Genomic DNA, 16,797 nt, shown 5'->3' with positions numbered 1-16,797 from the left:
GCTCTTACATTTAGACCTTTGACCCATTTTTAGTTAATTTTTGTAGCTGGTGTGAGGTAAGGGTCCAACTTGATTCTCTGGCACGTGGATGTCCAGTTATTCGAATCCCATGTGTTGAAAAGACTATTCTTTCCCCCGTTGGATTATCTTGCACCCTTGCCTAAACTCCGTAGCTCATACGAGTATGTGTTTATTTCTGGATTCTCACTTCTGTTCCGTTGCTCTGTTGCCTGTCCTTGTGCCGGGAGCACTCAGCCTTGGTTACTTAGCTTTGTGATAAGTTTTGAAATTGGGAAGTATGACTCCTCCGACTTTGTTCTTTTTCAAGATTGTTTCAGCTGTTTTTGGTCCCTCCCATTTCCCTGTGAAACCGAACATCAGCTTTTCCATTTCTGCAAAGAGAGGCCAGCTGGGATTTTGACAGGAACTGTGTCGAATCTGTAGATTCATTTGCGGAGAACAGTATGAAGTCTTCCAATCCATGAACACAGGGTGTCGTTCCATTTATTTAAATCTTTAATTTCTTTCAATGATGTTTTGTAGGTTCCCATGTACACATCTTGCACTTAGTTTAAAAAAATTATTCCTAAATATTTTATTCTTTTTATGCTCTTGTAAGTGGAATTATTTCCTGAATTTCATTCTCCAGTTGTTCATGACTAGCGTGTAGAGACAGTTGGTTTTCATGTGTCAGTCGTGTGTCCTGCAACTTGCTGAACTCTTTTATTAGCTCTAATAGTTGTCTTAAGGATTTTTTAGAATTTCTACGTACTAGATTACGTCATCTGCGAATAGAGATAGTTTTGCCTCTTCTTTTCCAATCTAAATGCCTCTTTTTTCCTTTCCTTGCCCGATCTCCCGTCCGAAACCCCGGTGCCGTGACAGGGAGTAGAAGCGGTGGTGTGGACCTTCTCGTCCTGCCCCTGCACTTAGCGTGTCCCCAGGAAATGCAGTGACTCTCCGCCTCCTCCATATTGCATTGCCGCCAAAGCTAGCTTTTCCAGAAGATGAAGGGAAATGCTGAGAGAGGCAGAAAGCAATTGATCTCAGGTAGAGGCTCATAGGGGAAACAGTGGTGAGTACGGGGGAATGTAATGAATACCGACCCAACTACATTATTAATAACACTGTTTCAGAACTAAAATTTATGACAACCCTGGTATATAAGTGGGGAGAGAAATAAATGAGGTCAAAGCTTTTCACAGCTCTTGCCTCGTCTAGGAAGAGAGCAGAAGCGGGAATATTACTCTGTGAGATGTCAGGTGCATGTTACAATGTCTGCGTACCTCTGAAGAAACACAGACGATGTTTAATAACCTAGTTAATGGGGGAGATGAAATAATAAAAATTGTTTACTCCCGAAGACAAGAAAGAGAAGCTAAAAGAGGCAAGACAGATAGCAAGCACTTAATAAGACAATTGATTTAAATGCCAACATATTAGTAATTACATGGAATGAGATAAATGCTCTAATTCAAAGGCAAATGTTGTTTGATGGAGTTTTAAACACTACAGTCCAAGAGCCTCTCCACTGTGCTGGGCGGTAGAGGGTTGATGTGCTGCCAACGGTCACTCAGGTCCCAAGGAGAAGGTTCTAGAAGCCCCAAGTGCCGAGGGGACGTGCAGAAGTTCCATGGCAGTTGGAGTCCCTCCAGGGAAGGGAGCCATTTTCTCCACTGGTCTAGGGAAGAGCTGCTGTTGGTTCGCGCTGCCCGTGACTGCAGCAGCCATTTACGTCAGCTGGTGAGCAGCCCTTAGCTGAGGGGACTCCAGGGGACAGAGGTGGACCCAGGTCCTGGCAGACAGGAGACCCATCGCCCACCCGGAAGTTGCTCTGCTCCCACTCAGAGCCAGTCAGGGGCCTGGGCCTGGAGTGCAGGCTGCCCCGGCTGGCCCGGCCCCCTTCCTGGACCCCCCGCCTTCCTGTGTTCTCCCCCAGCTGCTTCACACTGTTCTCCATCCTGCCTCAGTCGACTGTCCGACTGTCTTCTCCTGGGAGCCCCCAACCTTGGCTTCTCCTGTTAGTCCCGAGGGCCCAGCGTAGGGCCACCTCCCCGAGATGCTGTCCCTGTGCTTGCTCTCCTCCAGAAGCATCATGTGGGACACACTGTTAACTGGACCTCCTGGCCTTCACCCCAAAACATGGCGAGATGGGCGTTTGACATAAGACTGGCTGCCTGGGAGAGACTTGGGGTCAGCGGGTCCTCTCAAACCACACGGTGTGGTTCAGGAGGGAGCCCACCCCTAGAAAAAAGTTGGTTTTGTAAAAGCCCAAATCTACAAAATCAGTAAACCGGAAGATGCTCCCTTAAATGCCAGTAGCATTACCAGCTTGGTGAGACTTACATACAGTGAGTAACTTCAGGCACGAGCTTCCCGGCGTCCCTATTCCCACGCCTGTAAAAGGAGCCAGTGATGCCTGTTATCAGAGGACCCACGGGGGTAATTTAGCAACAGGCACGGAGCCCTGGTGGGGCAGAAAGCAGTAGGTGCTCTGTGAATGTCATCGTTGCTCCTGCCATGTGCCGAGGTGCCTGGTGGGTCCCCTTCCCCTGCACAGATGTGTCTGCATGAGACAGGTGTTGCTCACTGGCCACCAAGCTCTCGTGTATATTTTCCCCAAGTTCTCTCATAGGGAGAATAACACGATAGGCTGCTATTCTGCGTTACACAGTTGTTTTGCCATAACATAGTGGCCAGGATGAAACGCGGCCTCTCTCACAGTGTGTCTTTTTGAGACCTGCAGACTGTGACTATCTCCACAGCAGTAGCTTTGATCAAAAGCTGGAATCTGCAAGTGCTTCTGGCATCATCTGTTGACACAGACACCTCAGAGCAGTGCAGTTGCCAGGTCTGGAGCAGAAGCAAACTCCTAGGAATTTGGGCTGGAGGAGTGACAGCGCCTGGTCCCCAGAGGAGCTGAGCAGCCCCAGGTTCCCCCAGAAACCTAGGCACTGCACGCTGCCTAGGCTCTGACGGAAGCCAGCATAAGACTTAACTTTCCATCCAACGCAGCAAGGGCAGGTCCGACCCTACAGAACCCACCACACTCACGTCCCCGATGCCGGCCCTCTTGAAAGAGCCTGGCTTTATTGGGAATTTTGATGTTTTATTCATGAATGTGTGCTCATTTTTCTTGTTAAAATAGTCAAATATCATTTATCTTGATTCCTAACATTTGGGGCATCTCTTTACATTTTGTGCCCACAGGGAGTGCCTCACTCACCTCACCCTAGTCTTGGCCCTTTGAGACTTCAGGGAGTTCTTTAAGGGGATCCCCCCTCCCCAACTCTCCAGTTAACCCTGGAAAAGCCATGTGGGGCTCTCCCAGAGAAGACATGAACAGGTTCTGAGAGGTCTCGGGGAGTCTGCCGTGGGATCCCTTTATGGGCACACAGTGGGGGGTGGAAGGGAGAGGCTGAAGAGCAGGGCAAAAGTTGGGGTACACTATGGCTGGGTTAGGACAAGGAGAGTGTGAGGAAATTCATACCCTGCACACCAGGTCCACCCCTTCTCTTGCTGCACTTCCCACATATTCTAGAGGTGCAATCTGTTTTGTTTCTCACTTTCCTGGGAACATTCAACCTGACCTTCTCACATCACTTTGCCTTTCCCACGTCATCACCTTCAGACGATCTTGCTATGATCGTTTCCTTTTCCCTGTTTCCCCAGCACTCGTCTCTACCTTCCCACGTCTCTACCTTACCGTGTTTCCTCGAAAATGAGACCTAGCCGGAACATCAGCTCTAATGTGTCTTTTGGAGCAAAAATTAATATAAGACCCAGTCTTATTTTACTATAAGACGAGGTATAATATAATAATATAATATAATATAATATAATACCGGGTCTTACATTAATTTTTGCTCCAAAAGATGCATTAGAGCTGATGATCCAGCTAGGTCTTATTTTCAGGGAAACATGGTAGCTCTGTGGTCACAACTGACACAAGGACACACCACAGCTGGGCGACCTTGTTCCACCCAACAGCCCACAGTGGGGCAGGGGCAGCTGTCCAGACGTGACCTCCTGTCCCTCCCCCACCCCCAGCCCATCCACAGCTGAAAACATTCACCCTTTTCATTCTTGCTTGGCTAGAACAGGGACCTCAAATGGTCCCCTCACTGTGCATCTGTGTCTCTTTGCATTTAACAGAGGACAGCGGTGCAAGAAGACGTCAAGATGACCATTCCATCGGACGTCAGATTAGAGTACTTGGAGGGAGTCGCTGCCATCATGCTGAAGTTCAAGCCAGACAAGTGGGGCAAAATGGTGGGCGCAGAGGAGAACCTGGCCTTGTTCACGGAATTCTTCGAGAAGCCGGACATCTTGGTTCTGGTGCTGACGCTCAGCCCCGCCGGCACGATCGTACCCTGCCTGGGCTTCCCGGCGTCCCTCAAGTCCAAAGGGGTTTACTTCGTCAAGAAGAAACCTGAGAACATCAGCAAGACCAACTACAAGGACAGTCTGATCTATGGGGACATCAGCTCCACGCCTGTGGACCAGCTGATAGCGACTGTGGAGGAGGTGGGTGCATCCCGGCGAGCTGCACAGAGCGGGGGCCCAGAGCCCCGAAGCTCTGCTCCTTGTACTTGCAGTGGCTGGCACCCCACACTCAAAGGGCGGCCCATGGGCCACCAGCCTCAGCGTGGCCAGGGAGCCATTAGCGAGGCAGGTCAGGCCCCGCCCACCGGGAGGCTCTGACAGACCCGCCTCCAGCAGGTGCCCCTGGAGGCTGAGAAGCTGGCCTCCCTCGCTGTGTCTGGGTCCCTTTAGGAGCTCTGGACCAAGCTGGGCACAGTCCCTTCTTGCAGCTGCAGCAGGTGTAGGCCCTTTGAGGGCCAGTAGATGGGCTCCCCCAATTCTGAGACTTTGTGTAAAGGAAGGGGGAAGTAGGGTGCTGTTGTATGTGTCCGTCCACTGTCCTGCCTCACCCCGAGTCACCCTCGCAGGTACGGCAGGTGCAGCCCACCCTGGGCATCAGTGCGAGTGCCTTAGCCTTCTAGTCATTGCTCCCCTCGTCTGTGAAATGGAGGCTCACACCCCTGCCTTGTGAGAACTCAGGGCACAGGGGCTGCTCAGCAGGGCCCGGCCAGCCTCCTCTGGCATCTGAATGAGGGGCCTGGCAGGCCCAAAGCTGCAGCCTGGGCACCATAACGAAGTGCCAGTCCTGGAGGCTGGGACTCCAAGACCAAGGTGTCAGCAGGGCTGTCCCTTCTGAGGCCGCGCTCCTCGGCTTGCGGATGGCCGTGACCCCCGTGTCCTCACATGGTCGTCCCTCTGTGCGTGGTTGTGTCCTGATCTCCTCACAAGGACACCAGTTAGACTGGACCAGGGCCACCCTAGTGACCTCATTTTAATTAATTCACTTCTTTAAACACCCTCTCTCCAAACAGTCACACCCTGAGGTGCCGGGGGTTAGGACTTCATCACCTGAATTTGGGGGGGCCACACCCCATCACAGCACTCCCAGGCAGCATAGAATGTTTGCTTTCAGCAGGGAGTGTGCTGTTATGGCAAGAGCTGGGTCTCCCTTCATGGAGATGGCTTTGCCTCTACAAGACACGGGAGCTGGGCTGTCATCCTGGGTCTAAGCACCTTGACCGGCCCCACCTCCTGGCACGGAAGGACTCAGTTTTTCCAGATCCTGGGCACTGAAGGCCACCCATTCCTCTGGGGTGACACAGAGTTGGAGAAGGCACGGGCCGAATTACATAGTCATTTCCTTTCAGGTCCTCTACTCTCTGTTAAACCAAAGTGAAAACCTGAGTGGATGGCCCCGGGTGGTCTCAGAAGACATAGTCAAACAAGTCCACAAGCTGAAGAACGAAATGTTTGTGATGGGGGGCAAGATCAAAGGGAAGACTCTGCTGCCCATCCCTGAGCACCTGGACAGTCTGGACGGCACGCTGGAGTCCATGGAGAGGTGGGTGGCCCCACCAGGGACTGCCGGGTGGAGGAGGAGCTGGTCTATGACCACCAACGATAAACGGTCTCACGGCACACGGGTTTTGAAGCTGATGAAACACCTGCGGGCAAAACAGCGCTGATTGGCGGCTCCGACTCTGAGGTCAAAGGCTCAAGGGCAGGACAGGCTGGGGCACTGGAGGCCCTCCCCCATCACGCATGTGTCCCAGTCCAGGCATCACATGGCATGCACAGGATGTCACATTGTCACACATGTCACACAGCCAGGAAAGGGGATACCCAGCTTTAGGATGTGGCTATACGCAGGGGCACTGAAGGGCGTGGAAGGGATTTTCAGCAAGTGGAGACTGAGTCTGAATAGGGCCTGTAGCATCCCAGGGACCCCAGGAAGCACCAGGACTCGGAGCTGCCCCTGGTGCATGAGGCTCTTGGAGCTACACAGGGTGATGAATTGTCCCATTTACTCACATCAGAGGGTGACCGCTTCAGGGGTCCCTCGTACGGGCAGGTCCTCTATGGGTTGTCCACTGAGCCCCCTGCATATGCCCCGTGTGACCCCAGTAAGCACTGCCGAGGGGAGCCACCTTGAGCGTTTTGTTCCAGCGTTTTGTTTGTGTGGGTCTGACATCTCTGGCAACACCCATCGTTTGCTCAGGCTCTCTCCTCGCCGTGAGCCTTGGGGACATGAGCCAAGATGCAGGGCCTGTGGGCTGAAGGCTGCTGGGGAAGGGACAAGCCCCACCCGGAAAGGGCAGAGCTGGTCGAACCCCCGCCCTATCTTGCAGGATCCCCTCTTCCCTGGACAGCTCGCTGCTGCACGCCATCGAAACCATCATCATCGACTGGTCGCACCAGATCAGGGATGTGCTGAGCAAAGACTCGGCCCAGGACCTGCTGGACGGGCTGCACCCCCTGCCCCGAGTCGAGTTTGAGTTCTGGGACGCCCGGCTGATGAACCTCAAGTGCATCCATGACCAGGTGACACATCTTGTCCACCCAGCAGCCCCAAAGGAACCCAGGTCACCTGCGGTACTGCTCCCGCCGGCCGCAGGCTCTGGCCGCCTTTGCTCAGGTTGTCAGCTTTCTGTTGAAAGGTTGATCTTCTCTCCTCAGCTCAACAGGCCCAAGGTGAACAAAATAGTTGAGATTCTGGAAAAAGCCAAAAGCTGCTACTGGCCAGCCCTGCAAAACGTGTATACGAGCGTCACTGAAGGTGAGCCAGGGACCTGCCTGGAGCCCTGAGGAAGCTGCCGGTGCCTTCCAGGAGGGGCGGGGGCACCGTTGTCAACCCCAGGGGGAGTCGCCGTCCCCATGAGCAGCTTCCTTGGCTGCCACCTTGTTTCTTGAAGGAGCAGGTCTCCATAACACACAGACCTGCATAGGCCTCATTTCTGACCAGTGAAGGGGCCGGGGGGGGGGGGGGGGCTGCTGGCTTACCTGTGCGCTTGTCCTTGACCTTGACCTTGGCCCATGCAGGGCTGCAGGAAGCCAACGACATCGTGCTGTACCTGATGCCGCTGCGTGTCTTGCTGGAGGAGATGGAGCAGGCCAACTTCACAGTGGTAAGTCGGCAAGAGAAGGGCCGCCGTGCAGGGGGGCGGGCTGCGGGGCTGCGACCAGCTGTGTGGGCCCGGGAGTGCCTGTCCCTCTGTTTTGAGGTCCCCTTCTGGGGCCGCGGGGTGGGGAGAGCTGAGACGCCCGGCCCATCTCTCCGCAGCTGCCAGCCTTCATCGCCAAGGTGCTGCACACGCTCTGCTTCATCTGGGCCACCTCCGAGCACTACAACACCCCCTCCAGGATCATCGTCATCCTGCAGGAGTTCTGCAACCAGATCATTGACATGGTAGCGTCCCCCTGGCCCGTGGCCGCCGCCCCTCCTCCAGTTTGGGTCCTCTGGCCCCTTGTCCCCCTGCCACGGCCCATCTCTGGTCCTCAAGCAGAGACGTTGGCACTGGGCTTTTCAGGCCCTGGACTAGGGTTGGGTCTTCCTGGTGGCCACCCAGAGTTCTCCCAGGACCTCAGCAGTGCCAGCCCAACCTTCCCCATGTTGGAGGGAGGAGAGAAGGAAGGGGGCTCTGCCCCGCGAGTCCCAGCACCCCAAGACGCAGCGGGAGTGTGTGTGTTTATGTGCGGGCTCCTCTGGCCCCGCACTGAGCCTCTGCCTGTCTCCCTCCACACACAGTCCTTTTCTTCCTTCCTTTTTGTGAGCACGCATTAGCCAGCCTGGGCTGCCTGTGAGCGCTGAGACCTGGAAGGCACTGTGGCCAGGGTCCCCGAGGCCAGTGGCAGGACCGTGTTTCTTATCTGTGACCAAGATCCGTTTGGGGGCAGCCTTAGCTTGCGATGAGTGCCGGGTGAGGGGAGCAGCTCGGTCTCCTGAAAAGCACCCAGCAGTTGGCAGACAGGTTGGGACAGGAACCTGAGGGACAGTCCAGGTGTCATGAGAAGCAGGTGCTGGGGCCCCGTGGTGGATGGCTTCTAACCGCCTGCAGACAGTGTCCCTGGATGTCAACCCACGTGGCACGTCAGAACTTTGGAATGTCTTCTGTTTTGCCCAGACACGGACTTACCTGAGCCCAGAAGAGGTGCTGAAAGGCTTGCAGGGCGAAACCGAGGAGGTCCTGAATGGCATCTCTCTGTCTGTGAACGTTTTGAAGGAGCTATACCGGACCTACGACTTCTGCTGCGCAAACATGAAGCTTTTCTTCAAGGTACGGCTTCCTGTGTAGGCCAGTCAGGGCGGAAGCGAGGTCGCTATGAGGTCAGCCCAACGCTGGAACACATGGAAGCACGTGAGGCAGACGCGCCTTTCCTTTCTCTCTCTCTGTCCCCTAGGAAGACAAAGAGGTGGTGCCTTGGGAATTCCCTTCTTCTTTTGCGTTTTCCAGAATGAATTCTTTCTTTCATCGCATCCAGACCATTGAGGTAAAGGTGAAGTTTGGTGCCCCTTCGGCTGTACTTCACCGGCTGCCCTTACCTGAGAATCGCTGCTCTTCTTTCCTCATCACCCCACACCCCATCCATGTCATGGGGAAAGTGAACCATTGGGACAGGCTCCCCAGGGCCCAGAGCTATTAACCAAGAACAGAAGTGACCCATTTGGGTGGCTTCTCCCCTTTTCTCATGCCTAATGATACATAAAGTGACCATGGTCAGGAAGCCTGGAGGCCATAGGGAGAGTTCGTGGGATAACTTGGCACAAAGGGAGACATGAGAGGGACCTTGCAGCGAGCATTGTTTGGGATGCAGGGAGTGACACACAGCAAATTAAAATTTAACAATGGTTCAAGATGGTTTCCTCCGGGAGGAAATGTAAGATGTGTGTACAGCAAGAAAGCTTTGCTTTGTTTAGTAATCTTCTGGGGTTTTTTGATTTGTTTTGTTTTTTAACTTTGTGCACATACGATTCACACTATTAAATGGTAGGGAAAATAGTCCCGGAACCACTACACGTTGATTTTACGGTGGAAGCCAGTAGCAGTAGCTTTGGGAAGGCCTGTCTAGTCTCATCTACAGCCGCTGGGAGGCTGGGGCGAGGCCCAGTTAGACTCCAAGATTTCCACCACAGAGCGTCCTTCGTGCCTAAAGGAACGTGAGGTCCCAGTCAAGCAGCTGTTGGTTCCTGTTACAGATTCCAAATCAGGATGAGGTTTCTGGGAGAGAGGGGCCTTTGGGGGATGGGAGAAATGGCCTTGCTGTCATCCCCCCTCACTACCCCGCCATGTGGGCCGTTTCAGCCATGCCTTCTCCTCATGTGGAAGAGCCCGAGAGCCCAGGTCGTGGCCACGCTGTTGCTCTCTCTGGGTTTGGCTGTGACTCAATGCACCTTGCACACTTGGGGGGAAGTGGTGTCCACCTCGGTGCCGGCCCAGGGGACTGACAAGCACCTTCCGTCTAGTCAGCTCTGGGCACCATGCCAGACCCGCTGTGATCCTCAAGGAGCCTTTGGGCTCCCGATCAGAAAACAAGAGCTACACACGGAAGCATTAGCTAATGATATGATGAGACTGAATGGGATTACGTGTCAAAACGAAGAGCACAGGCAGCAGATGGGGGTTCTGGGAAGGAAAGCAGCTCTCAGTGCACAGCCAGTTGGGAGAGGCTGCAGGGGAGGGGTCAGCTGCAGCTCAGAGGGGGTAGAACTTACATGCATGTAGTTATCGGGCATCTTCTCAGGTCCCTCCAGGGACGGGCTTCGAGGATGGGGTGGTCTTCCCAGGACGCAGAGCGCTTGAGGCCTAGCAAGAGCATCAGAAACCCCACGGGCCTTTCCAGGGCTTCCCTCCCCCACCGAGGACACAGGGCCCCAACACAATATGCTGTGTTGAGGGGCGTGTTTTGGCCCCACTGGGTCAGGACAAGAGCCCAACCTCGTCTCCTCCTTGCTTGGACATGCTCCACGGAACCCTTCCTTCCGTGCTCTCTCCCTGTGTTCCAGAAATGACGTTAGAGAACATTAGCATGAATACACAGAGCCCCTGCCCCCCGGCTGTCGTGTGGCCCTGGGGTACCGCACTGCTGGCCTCAGAATCCATTAGTGGCTGAACCGTTGAGTTTGTGCAGAGTTGCTGACTGGCCGCGCTGGGCTTCCCCTCCACCAGGACCTCTACAAAACCGCTATCGAGTTCCTGAAGCTGGAGAAGATCGAGCTCGGGGGAGTGAGAGGGAACATCCTGGCAAACCTCGTCACTCAGATTTACGACGAGGTCTTTGAGCTGGTGAGGGTGTTTGCCGACTGCAAATACGACCCCTTGGACCCGGAAGATTCGGTAAGTTGGTGCCTTGGCTGGAGCAACGACAGACGCCCCAGGACTGGGAGGCACATGGGGGGGGGTGTGGCGGAGAGTCCCAACACTTTTTTAAAGACATCACGAAAACTCTGCCCACGGAGCAGTCCCCAGACGGTGCATGAGCTCAGCTGGGATGTCACCCACAGCCTGCCAGCAGGCTCGGGGGCATTGGGGCGGGCACCACCCTTGCTTTGCATGCCGATGAAGAGGTTGATGTTTTAATCTGCTTTTAGAGTTTTGATGACGATTACGCTGATTTTGAGACCAAAATTCAAGATCTGGATAGGAGACTGGCCACGATGTTCTGCCTAGGGTTCGACGACTACAATTCAATCGAGTCGTGCGCAAAGGTACATGGGGGTGGGGACTCTGCGCCGAGTGGTAGCACCCGCTGGATGCCGAGGACGACCTTAGAGACAATCTAATGAGACCTCTTCATTTGAAGATGGCCAGCGGGGCCCAGGAGGGTAGGGGCACGTGCCCACATCTCTCAGCGAGTTGCCCGTGGGCACCTCACGTAGCTTCTGGCGGCTTTTACTGCCGCGTTTTCGAGTAAGAGGCGTGAGTCCATGGTGACAGTTACTTTGCTGACTCTTGGCGTTCTCACTACCTGCAGTTGTCCGTTTATCCTCATTCGATTCGATTCCCCCTCCACTTAAAAGAAACAAATGTTAGAGGGAGGCAAATTTGCTTTAAAAACAAAACACGTCCACGTTTTGACCTGCTGAGCCGAATTTTCATGCTTCAATGCGTGAGGCTCAAGAAGCAAACACAGAATCGTACAGAGAGCCGTGTCTGTGTGGTGGGGTGATGGCTAATACTTGTCAGTCTTGTGTCCTTTTCAGCAGTTTCCAAGATGCGTGCATTAAGTGTGTGGTACTTTTACAACTAGAAAAAAGAAATGATGCTATGAAAACAGCATTAAAAAAGAGATCATAGAAAAGCACTAAAACCCTTAGAGAATGTCAACTCAAAGGAGAAATATACATGGCGGATACACGTGTTTTAAGTTTGGCTTCACAAATAATCGAAAAGGTGCAAGTTAAAACAGCAAGGTGTCGCTGTCACCACCCAGGTCGGTTAGAATTGTGAGGAGCTAGACACTGTCGTCCCCGACTGCTGATTGGATCCCTTAGCCAAGACATGGAGGCATGCATGGGCCTTCCCAGTCCCTTCAGTGCCAACACGCCAATTCTCTGTCTTACAGCCTGAGCGAGTCCAACGCTGAGCACATCCTCTCTGTGGCAAACCTCTTTACTTGGGGCTATTAGCTCACCCCAGTATTCCGAGCACTGTCTGGTTTTGAAACCAAAAGTCCAGCATTTCAGAGACCCCTTCAGCCCCGGGCAAACCAGGACCCTCCCCGAGCAGTCAGGTGGTGCTCAGAAAGTGTGAATGGGAAGACTGTGCATTGGTCGAATACCTCATGGCATCAGCCTCTGTGTGTTTTCTGCTGCTGCCGTAACGAATCACCACAAGGGAAACCAGCTAATTTAAATTATAAACTCAGAAAACGTAACGAACAAAGTAAATTTGCGCACCCCCAACTCAAAACCACAGCTCTCAGAGTTAAGTCTCCAGGATGATGATTGGGCTTTCCAGGGTTTGGCCGGCGTCACCAACTCATCAGAGAACTCAGAACACAGGCTCTTACAGCCGCTGAGCAGAGACACAGACCCATGGCTTGGGCCCCAAAGACCCCTGGTGGGTTCCTTCTGGCTCACGCAGTACTTTTGAGATACAGTTCACATACCGTGCAAGTCACCCATTTAAAGCATACAGTTAAATGGTTTTTTGTATATTTAGAGTCATGCAACTATCCTCAGAACAATCAACCTGAACATTCTCATCGCCCCCAGCCATTCCCCATTTCCCCCCAACCTCCCCCACCTTAGGTGGTCACGAATCTACTCTTTCTAGATTAGCTGGTTCTCCCGTGGCACTCTTCTAAAATTTTGAATTAATCACCAACATATACAAACTGAGAAAGTGCACGTAGAAGTCCAGAGTTTCACCCTCGGAAAAGTAGACATGGCCACACTGGGCACACAATCCCTCGTGAGAATCCGTGGCCCAGGGGAGCAGCTGCTGCTTCCTACAGACAGAGCATGAGTGGCCCAGTCTGCCCCAGTCGCCGCGTCTCTGTATGGTCCTAGCCCAGCCAAATGATTGAGAGGGGGATCTCTGCAGGATGTAGTGCGTGTGGCCGCAGTTTCCTGGAGAGCGGGTAGTGAGTGTTGACATGCGTCGGTGTACGGATATGCTGGGTAGCTGTTTTATTTCTGCCTGGTTTTATGCATGTCTGCCAACTGGACTCAGCAGGTCAGAGCCGTCTCTTCCCTGCGCTTTGCGAGCCTCTGGGTTGCTGTGGGTAGTGCAATGCCCAGAGATGCCCAGTAATTATTACAGGATCCTAGGGCCCAAGCACTTTGCTAAGCACTATATTATCTCATTTAATTCTCACAACAACCCAGGCTCTTTGCTAAAACCATCACTTACCTTATCTATCCCATTTTACCAGCTCAGACCGGTCAAGAAACATGCCCAAGGTCACACAGCTAGCCAGCAAGTAGAGGCACCAGGACCCCAAACCAGCCTAGAGCTTGACTGCTTCCTGGGTCCCTGTTCCAAACCACTCAGCCAGACAGACTCCCATGGCCATGGCAAGGAAGGCAGTCAAGTTGACTTGCGCAGCCCAGGGCGGTGGCCATCTTTCCAGGGGATGTCAGGCTGGGCTTTCTGGGACTGAGCTGGGGACCCAGGAAGCCTGCCACCCCTAAGCACAGAGATCTCTCCAATGTAAATGCCAGGATGTTTGTCTTTCCTTTTTTTTTTTTTTTTTTTTTTTTTTTTTGCCTTCTGGACATTTTTTTAAAAGATGTAAATGCCTGGGAATTTGAAGCTCCGCAAATGTAATGATCTATTAAGTCCTGGATTGAATTGGTGCTCAGGCAAATATCAATGCATGCAAATTAATACAGCAGTGCCTCCACGCTGTTCCCTTCCCTGGATCCCACCCCTCCACCCCCCACCCCAGCAGCCTTCTCCTTTCCCCGTCCTTTCTTCTCCATCTCTGAGGCTGATCTGCTCAGTTTTCCTTCTTAGCCCTCAGCCCTCCCTGCTGTCCATCTCTCTGTTCATTGTCTTCCCAACCAGAGTATCAGCTCCCAGAGGGCATGCGCTTAATTGGGTTCACTCAGAACCACGTCCAGCACACAGTAGGTGCTTCTGAGCTCTTGCTTGGAGGGGCCTGGCTCCAGCTGAGGGGGCTGCATTCCTGGAGTCCTGGGAGGCAGTTCCACACCAGGGCAGAACCTAGGCGCCAATCCCCGAGGATGTTAGCCCAAAGCCCCAATGGCTGCCCAGTGCAGGAGGGTCCACGCAGAGGTTTCCAGCCAGTCCTTTAATATGGAAATGCCAGGTCCTCCTCTGTGAGGTCCCCAAAGCTCAAGATGATGCTGGAGCTAACCAACTGGCGTGCCAACAGTGAGCCCCTCTCACCTCCTGTAGGTAGCACACACGTGGGTGAGGGCCCCCACCTCCCGCTGACAGGATGGACTTTGTGTTGTTTTCCAAGAAGTGGGAAGGAGCTGGGCTGTTGAATAAAATGGAGGTCTGTCCCCTTTGTGATCCAGAGTACTAGGTCCCCACTCTGAGGGGACGAGGGGGTCCAGGAGGAAACTCATTCGGGAGCCTGTGGGATTGACGGCCCCACATGAGCTCAAATTTACAAACACCCCGGTTGTACGCCGGACCCTCCCATCATGGCCCAAATCTGATGGCTTCAGTACCCCAAAAGGAAAGTCACTTTCTAAAAGTTAAGTTTATGTTCGTGCTAGATTATAAAGGAAAGAATGAAAAGGAAACTAAGTTAGAAATCAGCTCTTGTAATCCACTTCCATCTGCTCATCTTTCTCTACCTGGGGTTGTTGGACAATCCCATGCTCTAATTAGAATGGGCCCCTGGGGTTCCCTCCGCTCTCCCCTCATGTCCCCTCCTTTCCCTGCCTGTCCCCAAGCTGCTGCAATGCTATTTTTCACTGTCAGTAATTCACACACAGCCAGGAAAGTTCTAGAGCAATTTTCCACATGATCTCCTCCTGGCAGAAAATAAAATTAGCTTCCTTCCCAGACACCAGAAGCCAAAAAAAAAAAAAAAATGTAAATATGAAAAGAAGAGAAAGGGAATGAGGAGGTAGAAAAAGCCAGGAGGTTCATAAACCAGCAAGAGGAACGTTTTTTTTCACAACTGTCACCTGTCAGTTGTTGTTTTTTTTAATGACACTGGTGACCTAATATGTTGTTAGCTTCCTTGTGGGTAGGTAGGGGAGGAGGGGAACCGTCTAGAATGTCAGAGGTTGTTTGTCGCAGGAGTCAGTGGTTGCTCCATCAGGCTCTGTGGGGCCTGAATCTCTCTCCTTTCTCTCCAACCATCTTTCACTCTTTCCCCCAAAAGTCCAGTTGTAGGGACAGTGGTCACATTTTTCAACCCAAAAAGCGGGGCCAAATCTGAGACCAAGAGCTGCGGCCACGTGTCCCGGAGAAAGTGTGACGGTGTGCTCTGAGTAGTGAGGAGTCCCTGTCTGCCCGTGGAGCAGTCCTCTGCCTGGGTGCCCCAGCCCGCAGGCTCTCATCTGCTGGCAGTGGAGCAGCCCTGGCTGACAGAGTGGGCGAGAGGGAGCCTCAGGTGTCTCTCCTTGCCCTGCCCTGCAATGTCAGGCTCTGGACCTTCCCTCCAGCGGCCCATCCCACACGCCTTCTCCCTCGCCAGGTCCAGTAGGGCCCCTGCCTCAGCCCCAGGCCCAGCCCAGGGCCTGCATGGCCCTAGGCCTCCCTGCTCCCTGGCCACCCACCCCTCCCTGTGCAATGATCTTTTATGTAACCCTCCTCTATACCCCGTGTGAGCCACCATCCGATCCCAGATGAGGTCTCTTACTCTCTCCCACTAAGCTTTTTCTTTCGTAGACAGTTCCCAGGGTTTATCCTACGCAGACTGGGAGGGTGATGTGCTGACGACTTGCACAGGTGCTTGGGCCTGGTCACTGCTCTCAGAATTGCCGTGACACCCGCCTGGAGCAATTCAGGCCATGGCCCTCCAGCTACCAGACCAGCAGGCCCAGCCTTTCCTCTCACAGAAATGACACATTAAAAGGACCCAGACTGTCCCTGGTCCTTGGGGACATAGGTAACCTGGGCGTGAGCTGCGCCCCCAGCGTCATGGCCCACATGAAATTTCCAGGGCGCTCCTGTAATTTCCTCAGGTCCTCCAGGGCAAGTCCTCCCGGTCAGTGGTTCCCAATCTCCGCCCCTGTGCCTGGGATCGGGCCGTCCCCATCTCCATCTCCATCCTGGTCAGCCCAGGACTGAAATGCGCCCCCTCCCCCCACCCCCCGGCTGGCGAAAGACGTGCCTGGGCCCCTGGTGCCATGGATGTGACCTCATCTGGAAACGCGGTCTTTGCAGATGTGATCAAGATGAAAGCAAGATGAGGTCCTCCTGTGGGGGTGTGGGCGCTCGATTTCATATGTTTGGGGTCCTCGTAAGAAGAGGAGAAGAGACACAGAGACAGACACACAGGGGAGAAAGCACGTGACGACGAAGGAAGAGGGTGGAGTGGTAGGTCTACTAGGAAAGCCAGGATCGCGGCTGCGCCCAGAGCCAGGGGAGAGGCCTGGCACGGGTCCTCCCCTCGGGCCTCGGAGGGCACGTGCTCTGCCGACGCCTTGCTTGTGGGCTTCCGGCCTCAAGAACGGAGAGAGCCCCTTTGTGTTGTTCAGGCCGCCCAGGTCTCGGTACTTTGTTACCACAGCCCACAAACACTCATGCAGGTTCCTGCCAACCCCAGCTCTGGGTGAGTTTTGTAATTTGGGGACCCCACACAGTGTGAGATCGGCCTCCCTTTCTCTGGCTCCCCTCTCTCCTTGTTCCCTTTCCCCCGTAGATTTTTTTTTTTTTTTAAGAGCAAAACAAACTTCCTGATGGTGGTTTTTCTTGCCTGGGCACGTCCTTGAGGATTACTGCTCTTCAATCCTTGGGACTCAAACATTTCTCCATCCGGTTGTCAGAGGAAGCCCTGACT

At 53.6% G+C, this 16,797-nt stretch overlaps 1 protein-coding gene across 1 annotated transcript in view; it reads left to right on the top strand.

The window, feature by feature from the left end:
- Window positions 1–4,165: 4,165 nt before the first annotated feature.
- Window positions 4,166–16,797, top strand: part of DNAH17 (dynein axonemal heavy chain 17) — a 99,657-nt gene continuing 87,025 nt past the window's right edge. The window contains exons 1-10 of the mRNA XM_074320771.1: window positions 4,166–4,527; window positions 5,733–5,926; window positions 6,714–6,906; window positions 7,042–7,141; window positions 7,405–7,490; window positions 7,646–7,771; window positions 8,487–8,639; window positions 8,764–8,853; window positions 10,530–10,697; window positions 10,952–11,068. Of these exons, the coding sequence (XP_074176872.1) occupies window positions 4,183–4,527; window positions 5,733–5,926; window positions 6,714–6,906; window positions 7,042–7,141; window positions 7,405–7,490; window positions 7,646–7,771; window positions 8,487–8,639; window positions 8,764–8,853; window positions 10,530–10,697; window positions 10,952–11,068 (1,572 nt within the window). The 5' untranslated portion in view covers window positions 4,166–4,182. The remainder of the gene's footprint in view (window positions 4,528–5,732; window positions 5,927–6,713; window positions 6,907–7,041; window positions 7,142–7,404; window positions 7,491–7,645; window positions 7,772–8,486; window positions 8,640–8,763; window positions 8,854–10,529; window positions 10,698–10,951; window positions 11,069–16,797) is intronic.

This window comes from Rhinolophus sinicus, linkage group LG15, assembly GCF_036562045.2.
Source record: "Rhinolophus sinicus isolate RSC01 linkage group LG15, ASM3656204v1, whole genome shotgun sequence".
NCBI classification, from domain to species: domain Eukaryota; kingdom Metazoa; phylum Chordata; class Mammalia; order Chiroptera; family Rhinolophidae; genus Rhinolophus; species Rhinolophus sinicus.
The sequence above is the reverse complement of the archived record's forward strand: the minus strand, read 5'-3'. Positions and strand labels throughout refer to the sequence as shown.